General features: G+C 36.9%; 1 protein-coding gene across 5 annotated transcripts in view; it reads right to left on the bottom strand.

The window, feature by feature from the left end:
- The window catches only part of LOC136874210 (zinc finger protein 501), a 96185-nt gene extending 83291 nt beyond the window's left edge, over nucleotides 1-12894 (bottom strand). For 2 of the 5 annotated variants that reach the window (XM_067147846.2, XM_067147849.2), the window contains exons 1-2: nucleotides 12798-12894; nucleotides 2617-2745 (exon numbers count right to left, since the gene is read on the bottom strand). In XM_067147846.2, the coding sequence (XP_067003947.2) occupies nucleotides 2617-2682 (66 nt within the window). In that variant the 5' untranslated portion in view covers nucleotides 2683-2745; nucleotides 12798-12894. Of the gene's footprint in view, nucleotides 1-2616; nucleotides 2746-2790; nucleotides 2806-3228; nucleotides 3353-12797 lie in introns of those variants that run through there. The other 3 variants (XM_067147850.2, XM_067147845.2, XM_067147848.2) reach the window with 2 other exon arrangements.
- Between the last annotated feature and the right edge of the window lie 1498 nt (nucleotides 12895-14392).

Genomic DNA, 14392 nt, shown 5'->3' with positions numbered 1-14392 from the left:
TAGACAGGTCAATCGTGATACAGTCCATCTGACCTCCTGAATCCAAGATATCTGCTATATCTTGCTGGAATCCTATAAGCTGAGCTTCACCGGAATAACCTTTACTAAAACTGAACTGCCTTCTATCAAACCAGTTATTAATTTCACAAACATGTCTAATATAATCAGAAAGAATGCCTTCCCAAAGCTTACATACAATGCATGTCAAACTGACTGCCCTGTAATTTTCAGCTTTATGTCTATCACCCTTTCCTTTATAGACAGGGGCTACTAAAACAACTCTCCATTCATCTGGTATAGCTCCTCCGACCAAACAATAATCAAATAAGTACTTCAGATATGGTACTATATCCCAACCTATTGTCTTTAGTATATCTCCAGAAATCTTATCAATTCCAGCTGCTTTTCTAGATTTCAACTTTAATATCTTATTGTAAATGTCATTGTTATCATATATAAATTTTAATACTTCTTTACCCTTAGTCTTCTCCTCCATCTGGACATTATTCTTGTAACCAACAATCTTTACATACTGCTGACTGAATACTTCTGCCTTTTGAAGATCCTCACATACACACTCCCCTTGTTCATTAATTATTCCTGGAAAGTCCTTCTTGGAACCTGATTCTGCCCTAAAATACCTATACATACCCTTCCATTTTCACTAAAATTTGTATGACTGCCAATTATGTTTGCCATCATGTTATCCTTAGCTGACTTCTTTGCTAGACTCAATTTTCTAGTAAGTTCCTTCAGTTTCTCCTTACTTCCACAGCCATTTCTAACTCAATTCCTTCCAGTCTGCACCTCCTGCTTAGTCTATATCTCTCTATTATATTAAGGTGGGTCTTTACCATTCCTTACCTCCCTTAAAGGTACAAACCTGTTTTCGCATTCCTCAACAATTTCTTTAAACCCATCCTAGAGTCTCTTTATATTTTTATTTACCGTTTTCTACCGATCATAGTTACTTTTTAGAAACTGCTTCATGACTGCTTTATCAGCCATATGGTACTGCCTAACAGTCCTACTTTTAAGACCTTCCTTTCCATCACATTTATTTTTAACTACGACAAAAACAGCTTCATGATCACTAATACCATCTATTACTTCAGTTTCTCTATAGAGCTCATCTGGTTTTATCAGCACCACATCCAGGATATTTTTTCCTCTGGTTGGTTCCATCACTTTCTGAATCAGCTGTCCTTCCCATATTAACTTATTTGCCATCTGTTGGTCATGCTTCCTGTCATTCACATTTCCTTCCCAATTAACATCTGGAAAATTCAGATCTCCTGCTAAAATCACATTTCTTTCCTTGTTGTTTCCTACATAGCTGATTATCTTATCAAATAATTCTGAATCCATGTCAGTGCTACCATTTCCCGCTCCGTACACTCCAAATATATCAAGTTGCCTGTTATCTTTAGAAATGAGCCTTACACCTAGAATTTCATGTGTCTCATCTTTAACATTTTCGTAGCTTACAAATTCTTCATTCACCAGAATGAATACTCCCCCCACCATTCCTATCCTATCTCTACGATACACACTCCAGTTCTGTGAGAAAATTTCTGCATCCATTATATCATTTCTCAGCCATGATTCAACTCCTATTACAATATCTGGTAAATATATATCTATTAAATTACTCAATTCTATTCCTTTCTTTACAATACTTCTACAGTTCAACACTAACAATTTTAGGTCATCCCTACTTGATTTCCAGTTCCCTGTTCCCTTATCACCGCTCCCTAGGCCACCCCATTTCCCTGAATGTACCTCCCTATTACCCTTCCAAACAAAACCGTATATGTCATAATATCTATTCAAACAGGAGAAAAAATGGACAGAAATCAATAATTAGCAAACTCCCCACACATGCCGATATAACCTGCAGTCAATGAGAAAAGTAGCAGTATAACTGTTGGTGTCAAGGACGATAATAGAGAACAATCATAAAAGTGAATTCAATCATCTTGTCTCATCAGTTTAGGCAAAAATGACCCGACCAGTCACCATCAGTAATTTTGTCATGAACATTAACCTAAATGTCACAATCAGCAGTTTTACAAAATAGAGAACACAAAAGTCTATGGCATTGAAAAAATCGCAAAAGAGCACTTAATTTCAGGTAAAGGTATCTCAAACTCACTAGGAATCTTACCAGGGCCCTGTACGTAAGATGAAGGCACTCATTCTCTAAAGCACTGGGCCCACTCAGTTAAGTTACACTGAAAATTAGTGTTAAGTAACCAATCTTTAAATTATCCATGGGGAAAAATTGTGAATACAACGTTCCAATACCAACTACTACCCACTGTTTCCATTAATAATGAATGACATCCAGCATGCCATCACGACTATTCCTATCTCATCATCTGATGGTCATTGACACCTACAACGTACCTACCAGATTACCCACTTAGATACATCATCCTATGAAAGGATAACACAATTAAACCTCTGACAAAGTACCTTTTAAAAGCTGGACAGTTTATTCCTCTTGTTATGCTCTGAACGATATTGCAGACGGAATACTTTGTAACTTCTAGATCTGAAAGTGAATAACCATAAAGTTTCGATCTCTATAAAGTAATCAGGAATGATACTTACGAATGATGTACTTGCTGTGCCTTCAAGCCAGGGAGGTTCCTCCTTGATCTCCATTTTCTGGTCCATTTTGTACAGTAGCAGATATATCTATATGAAAATGAGCCAAAAATTACTTCCACTGAATGTTTTCTGGAATAAATTAGAGAAAATATGAATTATTAGTATTATTATCACCATTAGGGTCATAATTTACAGACTGGCCAAGTAAGCAAGCAGGCCTGTAGCTCTCCAATATCTAGTCTTCCATGAAACTCAAAACACAAGGACAAGGCTTTTATTTCAAACATCCTATATGCACTGGCTGGGAATGAACCATGGTAACCTTGATTAGAAGCCAGTAACAATGCCACTAACCTCTAAATGGCTACCCTAGATATGTACATTTGTTTGATACAGATCTCCACCCATTATCTAGGATACACCAAACAATATGCCACTAGCACTGAGTAATTTTTTTTTCCTAGAATGTATAATTCAGAAAAGGGAGCTTCCCCAATTTATTGAAGCACAAGGATAAGGATAGGATGAACAGCTCTGTTTTACAGAACTGTGCTACTTTTGAGATTATTCACAGACGTTATTAAAGCACTTTTCACAGCATAAATAGCTTACCATTTAAAAATCTTGCCTTTCTAATAGAGCCACTTTTTTATGCACTTCCAACTTAACTCATGGCCATATGTCTGTTTTTGTGCACTTTCACAAATGTATGGTACATTAAGTTGATGCACAGCATTTCTCACAATCATTCCAATCTCATGGATTCATATTATTTCTGCACCTTATGGGCAGGTATAACTTTCTCCCTATATTTAGTACGCATGGCAGGTGAAGTAGAAGAACGATTAGATAAAGCTCTAGGAAGTTTGGAAAAATCACGGAAAGAGGAGGATACCTGAAAAAGAACTGAAGGAGAACATTCCAGCAATGGTGAGTGTTCTGAAAACCTGTTTTAATGCATTAAGAATAGAACAAACTATAGCAAAACAGGAAAAAAAAAATGATGCACCAAAGGAGGTTATGTGTAACAAAGAAAATGTCTCATCTGAGGGAGCAGGCAGCACCCCCACAGGACAACTAGCACCATCTAGCAACAACAAATAGAACCAAAAAGAAGTTATGGGCAACCTAGTAGATGTCACAACTGAGGGAGCAGACAGCACCCCCACAGGACTACTAGCACCATCTAGCAACAAAAACAAAAAAGAACTAGCGAAGAGTCCCATCTAGTGACACTACACAGAGAGCTAACAACATCATTACAATCCGAGTAGCACCATTGACACACGACGAACAGACCAAAACAAGAGTTCCATCTACCGCCAACAGCCAGAATCAGCAAGGAGAAACACCAACCAAAACCATACAAGATGCAAATAGCAGCCAGCAAGCAGTGTCACCTACTGGCACTGAGCAGAAGACAAACAGTAAACAGCTAACATATAACAATCAAAAGTGAAGAAACATACAGAATACTTGAAGACGAAATCACAAAAATAATGACCCAGCGAATACAATAAATAATGGAAAATATCACGCAAAATATCAAAAACATGATAAGAGAGATCAGATGTACAGATCAACAGAATACGACACCTCAGCTATACAATTCAAAAACAAAACCCCAAAATACCATACCGCTTTGGAAGAAATGTGCAGAAGCCCTACATACGAAGAGGTACAACGCCTATAGGGAGAAATGAGGATTACAATTTAGAGGAAGATACCTTCCCAGTGATAAAAAATGACTCACCACAAGGCCAAAAACAGGAAACAAGAACAGACAAAACAGCCTAGGAGAAGTGGACAGATTTAATCGGCAAAAGGAAGAGACAAGCTTCCATTTCCGGAATAGGATCAGAAGACAAAAACCTGCAACGCTAGAAAAGATGGCCTGGATCTTCATAGGAGACTACAACAGGAGACAACAGCAGAGGACATAAAGAAATTCCTTACCAAGAAGAAAATAAAGGAAGCATAATCTGCAAAGAATTATCACTGAAGTATAACACAAAATGCTTCAAAGTGGGAAACCGTGAAAGAGTAAATAAATCAGACTTCTGGCCAACAAACTTCACTGTCAGTCATTTTAATTAAGTTTTTTTGGAGGAACACAGGGATGCGACTCGAATAAAACACAGAATGGACTTTGGAGCAATACCAAATACAGAGGAAATGAGAATGGAGGAAACATACAAATAATGGTATGGAACATTGAAGGCTTAAAAAATGCATTAAGCTTGTCATCAATGGACTGCCTAAAAGGATATGACATAATAATATTAACAGAAACATTCCTCACAGACCATTGGCAACATGCAGAATATTATTGCATCCATCCACAGGCAAAACAAGGAGAAAGAGGAAGACCCATAGGAAGAATAACCGTTCTATTAAAGCCTTGGCTGACCCCCATAAAAATGTAAATGCAACCAGATCACTCTCTACTAATAGAAACAAAACACATCACAAGCCACTTACTTTCAACCACATACAACGGCCTTGAAAATAATAGATGAATTAGGACAACTAATCACTCAGAGCAAACAAGACAACCACCTAATCATAGCAGGAGACTTAAACTCTAGGTTGGATGTACATAATTACAAAACCAAATAAGTAATGAAAAAATTAAAAGGGGATGGCCTTCTTCTATTAAATAACAGGAACATACCAACCTACATATCTCACAATGGAACAAGCATGATAGATGTTGCACTCATGAAAGGGCAAATAAAAAGGAGAAATAACTCCTGTCTGGTCAGCAAATCACACACCAATAAGAAAGCATATCCCCATGAAAATAATAATTTATAGAAAAAATGCCCGTTATCAAGAAAAATTGATGTCAGAAAAATAGACTTTTTTTGTTCGCTAGTAGTTTTACGTTGCACCAACACAGATAGGTCTTATGGCTACGATGGGATAGGAATGGTCTAGGAGTTGGAAGGAAGTGGCCATGGCCTTAATTAAGGTACAGCCCAGGCATTTGCCTGGTGGGAAAATGGGAAACCACGGAAAACCACCTTCAGGGCTGCTGACAGTGTGATTCTAACCCACTATCTCCCAGAAGCAAGCTCACAGCCGCACACCTCTAACCGCACGGGCAACTTGCCCAGTCGGAAAAATAGAAGGAAGAGTCTACCAGATAAGAAAAATAGAAATGCTAACTGAAGAATCAAGACTAGGAGAAGCGGTACAAACACTTGAGGAATTGCTAATACAAGCCGCAACCCCAAGAAAGGACTGAAAGGCGAAACAATGGTTCGACCAGGAATGCTACCTGCTAAGAAAAGAAGTACTGAAGGCCCTGCATGAACTAAAAATGAACAAGAAGAACCTTACACTCTATCAGGTATACAACAGAAAAATAAGTTTCTATAAAATGCTCACGCAAGAAAAGAAAAGGATATACTTGGACGAAACGGTAAAGGAATCATAGAAGAGGCAAGGGAAGACCCATATATCGCTCTACGTCCCAGGAAGCAAGTGCAGACACATTAGATAAACATGGAAGAATGGATGACACACTTTAGCAATATACTCAACAAGGAAGGAATAACAAACATCCCAGAAAACAGTCAAAATACCATTACACTAGTGCCAATAGAATGGACTCCACTGACAACAAATGGAGTCCAAAACATCATCTCAAACACAAAGAAAAACAAAGCCACAGGACTAGACAACATATACAGTGAGTACATAAAAGACACTGCTCATCTCCTACTGCCTACATGGACAAACTTATACAATAAATGCATTGAGGCAGCCTCAATACCAGAGAGATGGAGACATTCAACTATTAAAGTACTCTTTAAAGGCAATGGCAACCCATATCACACAAACACATACAGAAGCATCGCTCTGGAGAACATACCATTCAAGATATTCATAAAAACAATCATGGCAAGAGTCAAAGAAGTAGATGAGTATCTACCAGAAAATCAATTTGGATTCAGAAAAGGAAGATCAGCTATTAACCCATACAATTACTACTTAATAACATATGGGAAGCCCTTTAAAGAAGAGAAAAGTTAACAGAAACAATGTGTGGACTGAAATGATAAAAATGATACTACAATGAAACAAAATAAGAATTTCTGACAACATATCACTCTCAGAACCGATACTTCAAACGAACGGCGTAATACAGGGTGACCCAATTAGCCTGTTACTTTTCATCCTGGCAGTAGAAGAAATAATGAGAATAACCTATAAGGAAGACGTAGTATCATACGGCTAAGCCGATGATATAGTAATCGGATCAAAGGACAACACAAAACTACAAAACGCAATAGAAGATACGGAGGAATGGTGCTACGAACAGAAGTTTGAAATTAATATATCAAAAACACAAATGATGGTATTTAGGCAAGGAGGAAAGATCGCATCAATGGCAGAAATCTTCATAGAGAGGCAGAAAGTACCCATAGTAACTGACTTCAAGTACCTTGGTATTACTCTGCAAACAAGTGCCAAATGCTTTACAAAGCACATAACAGAGAAAGCAACACAGGCAGTAACGGCGAAGCACAAAATCATTTACATAAGAACACTCAGCCTAGAGACGGTGATGGCACTATTTAGATCAAAATTCATGCCTATATTAACATATGGAATAGAAATCATATGGCCGTATCTCACAGAAAAGAAACTATCCTCTCTAGAAAGGGTAAAAGTTCTACACATAAAAAGAAATATCGGAGTATCCAAGACAACAAGATCAAGACTCGTCCCTTCTAGCGCAAGAATCCTTCCTCATTGAAGACTTCAGAACACATCTGACCCTACCCAACACCTGGGTATCAGAAAATCTCCTAGCAACACTCAACAAAAAACGAGAAGATATTCCTTCAGATTTCCTTGGTACTGGGGCCGTAATAGACCAGACATGGACAACATCCAACTTCAAGATGAAGCACGTATTCACAAGACTGGAAGTACCATCTAATTTGTACCAACACCTCATACCATGTATCGACAGAGACATGTAAGTGCAAACTATACGGATACATGTATGAACGTTACCATGTAGAACTCTGTATCAAAAGAACAAAAACAATTAAAGAATATGCAATTCAAGACACAAATGCATGAGTACAGTATATAAAATGTATTATTTCTCTCTCTTTTTCGGTATGGCTATTTGGCTGCAATAAATATATTATTATATATACATTCAACAATGCTGTCTTCAGAAAAATATCCTTAGTCTATTTCTAATACGATATCATGTTAGCATAGGTTAATGGTGCTAGGAAGGTGATTAATTTTAAATTTAAATTAATTTTACACATAGCCATGTTTTCTAAGGAAGGCCTTGGTAACAATCATTATTATTGCATGAAGGCAAATAATGTTTTTATGAAATGTAAGCATATTTCAGCTGTTGTTTATGCACTTTGCTCAGAACATGTCACCTCGCGTAGTGATCGACCATCTCAGGGAAAGAGAAAGAGAACTACATCAGGGAGAAGGGAGTAGAGGAATATTTTCTGATAAAAAGGCTCAGGCTTGATGTTGGACCTATTGAAATTCCTGATATTGAAACAACATGTACACTGTCAAAAATTATGCATGAGAAGAAAAGTTCAGAATCACTTAAAGTTGCCAATAAGTTATTATTTATATTGTGTGCCTGTATTTATAATATAACCAAGTCCACCTCTGTAATACAGTATAATAGTCAGTGCAACTAGCTGCCTTCCTCGGGGGCTCGGGCTTGAATCCTTACACTGCCAGAAATTTAAGATTGGCATAAGGGTTGGTATGTGGGTAAAATGGTGCATGCAGCTCATTGCCATTAGGGGTGTGCTTGAAAAGAAATACACCACCTCGGAACGAGGACATGAATTTATGGATGTAAAATACAAAGTTTCTGTGAGCTATTGATACTGTGTAATGGAGGCTTATTTGTATAATTTTATTTGTCTACTGCCTTTCCAAATCCATTTTGTTAGGTTGTAACGGAATACTATTAAGTTTTACAATTTGGTCTATAGTAAAGTATGGTATATTTATCATTATTATTCTACTAGCTATAATTAAGACTGTGACAAAACAATACAATGTGTATCTATTATGATATGTGTGCTATAAAATGATGGCTTACTGCAGCTTGCTTTCCAAATATAACATTGCTATAAAAATTTGTTTCTAATTGTTAACCTATTTGTAGAATGGTTAAAATACAAGTTGCAAAGTTATTTTGCATTAACTAAAATATATAAATCCCGAATTACTTCTTGCAATTTACAGCTATGATCCACTGTCTTTTCAAATGCATTTTATGAGGTCATAAAGAAAACTTCTTTTTTCACAGTATCTATTACTACAGCCAACAAGCACATAGTACTGCCCAAACTTTTTGGCATTAAAAAAATATTCATCTGAAGACAGCATTGTAAAATGATTCTTCTTCTAAATTTATTTATTGGGTTCCGGTTTCGCGTTATACCCAGCCACTAGTCGTTTTATCGAGTAAAGCCAAAACTATGAAGAATGATATATTCATTGTAAAAGAGGGAAGATAAGAAATTAGCTGAAAAAACATACGTAGGTATCATATACCGTTAATTTAAAGAAATAAATTTCATTCGAATAGGTCTGTATTGAACTGTGATTACAATAGTATTTAAATAATATATTATTCAGGTCCAACTTTTCAATACAAATTTCAACTGTACGGTGCGCACTGAACTGCGAAATCCAACCACCTTTACTTACTATTATGTATTAAGCCTCCACACGCAATAATTATCATCCCTCATAATTCTAAAAACAGAAGAGACTTTCTAACATCATGCTTCACATCCATGCATACTGAATTTATGAACATCTTGAGAAGACAGCGTGACTTTGGCTCAGTTGATCTTTGAATTGAAAGCAGCATCTTTAAAGAGCCAGCCTATATTGATATCTTTGACCAGCAATTTAAGGATCTCTTTCTTAAACAACTTTTTTAATATTGTACGGCGCACTGGATTTTTAATGAATCTCTACCATAGAGCTGTTTTTATTGACACACAGCGCATCTCTCAAATTTTTATTTTAATATCTAACATGGTATGTACATTTTTAAGACCTTTGTGTCTTTAAATTGTTTAATTTCTTTGATACATTTGTGTTTGATTTGCTTTAGGCTGATGATGACCTACTGTTAGGTCAAAACTAGTCCCTGAACATATATGTTAATTTAAAACATTGTATAATTTGTATTGAAAAGGTGGACCTGAATAATATATTATATAAATACTATTGTAATCATATACTGTGTCATAAACAAAACAAAACTTGCAATAGACAATGTACAGGGACACAAGGTTCTACTCTTCACGCAAGTGTGATCCATCACGGCGGCTATCTACATCACAAACATGACTGGATCAACACATAGGAAATGTGGTCTTAGATTCTAATATGGCTTTGGACAAAAACGTAGAAAGGGGTTCAGTGATCGAGGACTGCTGTAAAATGATTGAATATATGTAATCAAACTTCACACATATTCCAGCTTGTTGTGGTTAGCTACTGATGAAGGTGCCCCTAAGTAGTTCTCGTAATGTCCACCCACAGCAGCACATTGCTATATGCATGGAGCCTATAGCAGCAGTTAATTGCACTGCTGGAGTGGGTGAGGGCAGTATTGTCGGCTTTCATAAAAAGTGACTGAAAGGGGCCCCCAGCACCTCTTAACTTGGAAGCGACAGTTAATGACAATCGGCCCCCAGTTGACAATGGACTGGTGCCAATCCTGGTGGTGTTAGCAATTATTCTTGGAAGAGGAAATGCAGCTCGGCAACCATCCTCTCTTAACTCTGTTCAGAAGAAAGGAAAAAAAAAGGAAAGAAAGAGATCCAACCCTTAGAAAAATGAAACGAAATAAAGGACTAGGAAATGTACAAGGGTTAACGAAAGGAGGTCAGCTAGCAAAGATGAACATGACAAGTATGGCACAAGTAAGTAGAAGTGATCCCAGACTCAGCTCATGACTTTGTGGTAGCAACACCAAATCGAGAGCCACTGGGTTCCCCTTCAAATTACTGTAATGTCATGCAGGATGATAATTAATGGCGATAAGAATTTATCTACCGTGTGAAGATGTTTCAATTTGCTGCCATGTAGGTTCCCTGTGCATCAATTTCAAAATTCTGTTTCAATCCACCAGTTTCCTGCTTATAAACTGCCACTATAATTTTTCAAGGTTTGAAGTCAAGGCGATGCTGCGGTCTAGGGGTAGTGAGTCTGCCATTTACCTTGGTAGTTGGTGTTTATTAACGGTCAGGTCAGGGATTTTTATCTGAGTATAAGGGCATGTTCGTGGCCCACAAACCCTACATGAGGAAAACTGAAGACCTATCTAGAGATGAGATATTGCTCTGGTTTAAAGAAAAACAACAAAGGAAATTGACGTGCCTGCCATACATCTCCTCGTAACTTTAAAGTTTCCAGCTGGGCAGCAGTCTCTTGGTAGGCCAAGACCCAACAGTGCTATAGGATCATAGAGTTTGCTCCAGTAGCCACACTTTGTTATATGCAATGATATTTGCAATGCATAAACTTACCAGTCTATTCAGACAGTTTTCTTATTTTTAGCCTTTTTTTTTTCCAGATTTATGCTGCCATCAACTCAGTATTTTAAAAATCACAACATTTGTGGCATAGTTTATTAACTTAATCATTGTGGTTTGATTTGTTGGCTTGTTACCTGATGCCAATTATGTTTATGTATGGAAGACAACATATTCCATTAGGTTGGAGTGAAGAGCTACAACTCTAGGGATTTTTGAGGACAGATGAAAATACCAGCAATATTTAAGTGATGTGATCTCTGAATTGGTTTATTTTAGTAACAAATTTAAGAAATGTGAATTTTACTAAATTGATTGTATTTTCAGGTAACAGACAAGAATGACATTTTAATAAGATTGTAAATAGAATAGTGTAGTTTTAGTGTTCTTTCATGACTTTAATGATACATTTTATTTTAATTATGACTTCATCTACATAGTGAGATCTATCTTGCATGTGACTTCAGTCTCAACCCTCCTTTGAGATATGTCTCATGAGATATATTTCATTTTTACTCATATCACCCAATGGATCAAACTGGGACTGTGCTGGTGAGTTATCTAGTGGATTACAGGTTGAGCTGCTATGCATCTGCTGAGCAAAATGATGAAAAGAGTTTTTCGACTATGATAAAACCGAGCACAATACTCACTTTATCTACCACATACAGAGGACTGTACATGACTAAAGGAAAAAATTATGCAACTCTAATATGTGTATCACATAAGACTAATAAATGGACAGTTGGGTAGATAGTAAATCAAACTGTTGAGAGGGAAACAATTTTGTGAAATTTGATGAGAAGAAGGGATAGAATGGTAGGACACATCTTACGACACTCACGACTTGTTCAGTTGGTTTTCAAGAGAAGTATAGATAGTATGAACGGTAGGGAAAGTCAACTACACAACGCGGAAATGTAGTATACTAACTCATACCATCCGATGTCGACATCTAGAAGCCAAAATAGAGTAAATCAAATTTCCTGCACATGGTAGCCGAGATGGATTGACACGTTAGAGGATGTTTTCGCAGTGTAAGTTTGCAAAAACACAAAAACAACAAAAAGCACGAACATTCATAAATGAAACGAACCGTACACAAATAACATAATGAGGGGAGTAAAACTGCACGAAGTATGGCAATACGTACCAAAGACTCAATATTATACAACAAGCCTACCACTTCGAAAGCGAATCGCATATAGACGATTGTCTTACTTGGAAATTTATAACTATTGCTGTACGTTTTGGCCATACGAACATTCCCGCAGTACTAAGCGCTCCACTTGACAATAATATCCAGTATGAAGTTAGGTTACGCTAAAGAAACCAATCGGCATTTATCGGACATTAGAGTGCCAAAACGCATCACTGGAATATTAATCGAAACACAAACGATGTGTAACGACAAGTTAAGCAATGGAGATAAGAATTATATACAATGATAAAAATACTAAATGTAATGCTTGCACTATTTCAACTGTGATATGAAGAATTCTACCGTTAGCTTGGGGGAGAAAAGCGCTGAATTTTTAATACCAATGACCCTCTTAATCAACGCACTGCTAACAGAGTTCTAACTTTCATTTCACAATAATTACCAACCTGTTGACAAGTGTGAAGAAATAGTACCAAATGTACTATTTGTTGTCTTGTCTTGTCTTGATAATTTAATGGGCTTCGCTTGGGAGCGGTATACCCAGCCAGTTCTTCTTCTTCTCCTCCCTCTTGATACTTCATTGGGCTTAGTATTTAATTAACACCCAGTTCCAATACTGTATTATACCCAGCCACAATGTATACTTTGTTAACTGAAATTCTAATGTAACCGATCCAGTTGCACTTTTGTCGCTGACGTCACACATATGTCCCGTTATTCTCACCGTTTCGCTGCAGATGTGGTGAATTATTTCCCACTTGGTTCAGAAATTACGGACGTAATAATAATAATAATAATAAAATGTTCATATTTTATTTTTCTTCGGCAGTGGCCAACTTAGGAATCGTTAGGTAGCTTATTACTTCCTTCATTTTCATGTATTTCTTTTTTCTTTTCTGGATTTATTCATTATTTCATTGTGGTCTTTCCGCCTCTCTTCTGTCCAGATGTTATTCCATTCCTTGCTTTCTTTATCCTGTATTCAGAATTGAGAAGTAATTGAGACGCTCATAGTATTAGATATAATCATTTTTCTTCTGTACTTAGTGTCATTAAAAATGTTACATGATAAGAAAAATAGTTCGTAGTGTCTGTAATATTTTTCAAATCTATGGTAGTGTTTTTTTTTAATTATTATTCAATTGTTTTATCCAAAGATTAAGTCGCAAACTTTCTCGTACCAGAACCGCGCTAAAATTATTATTATACTCTATGACTGAAACTGTGATTCTTTTGTTCCTAGTGATTGCGCAATGTATTGTTAATTGTTGAGCTGAGTTGAGTTGAGACGGAAAGTTTTTAATCAATTTTTCTAATCAGTTATTGAGAGTTGTGCCCGCATTTATTTCTGATAGGTAATGGGCCCAGTGCGCCAATATCTCGTGAGTAAAAATGGCATCAGTTGCGGATACGCCGAAGATTGAGAGACTTGGGCCGAAAAACTATGTGGTGTGGTGCAAGCGAGTGAAGGCTTTCCTAACAAGAAAGGAATGCTGGGCTGCCATCGAACCCAGTTACGATGATGATGAAGATTTAACTACAGACGGAGGAGACCTAAACGCAACTGCGCTTAGTTACTTGACGGAGTTGGTAGAGGACTGTTACTTGAATGATGTAACCAGACATGAACGTGCAAAGCATTCCTGGAACAGGCTTAAGGCAATCCATTTCAAGATCTCTCCTTTTCAATTTGTAAGTACCATGGACGAATTGGCAAGCTGCATCAAGAAACATGATTAACCTGTTTTGGATGTCTGAATCGGGTTGAGCAATTAGTGGTAAAACTGAGAAATCATGGATCCAAAACCAATGATCAAGACCCAGCGGTCTACATGCTGAGAGGATTGAAACAAGAAAATTACAAACACATTGCCCATGTGATGGAGTTAAACGAAGAAAAACTATCGTCAGAAAATGTGAAGAGTAAATTGCTGCTTGAAGAAGATAGACTAAAGAGAGAGAGAGAAGGATGAACATGAGAAGAAAAATCAAGAATTGAGAAGAACAAAGAAAAATTCCATGGTTTTGAGAAGAAACACAA

This window comes from Anabrus simplex, chromosome 5 (genome assembly GCF_040414725.1).
Source record: "Anabrus simplex isolate iqAnaSimp1 chromosome 5, ASM4041472v1, whole genome shotgun sequence".
NCBI lineage: Eukaryota > Metazoa > Arthropoda > Insecta > Orthoptera > Tettigoniidae > Anabrus > Anabrus simplex.
The sequence above is the reverse complement of the archived record's forward strand: the minus strand, read 5'-3'. Positions and strand labels throughout refer to the sequence as shown.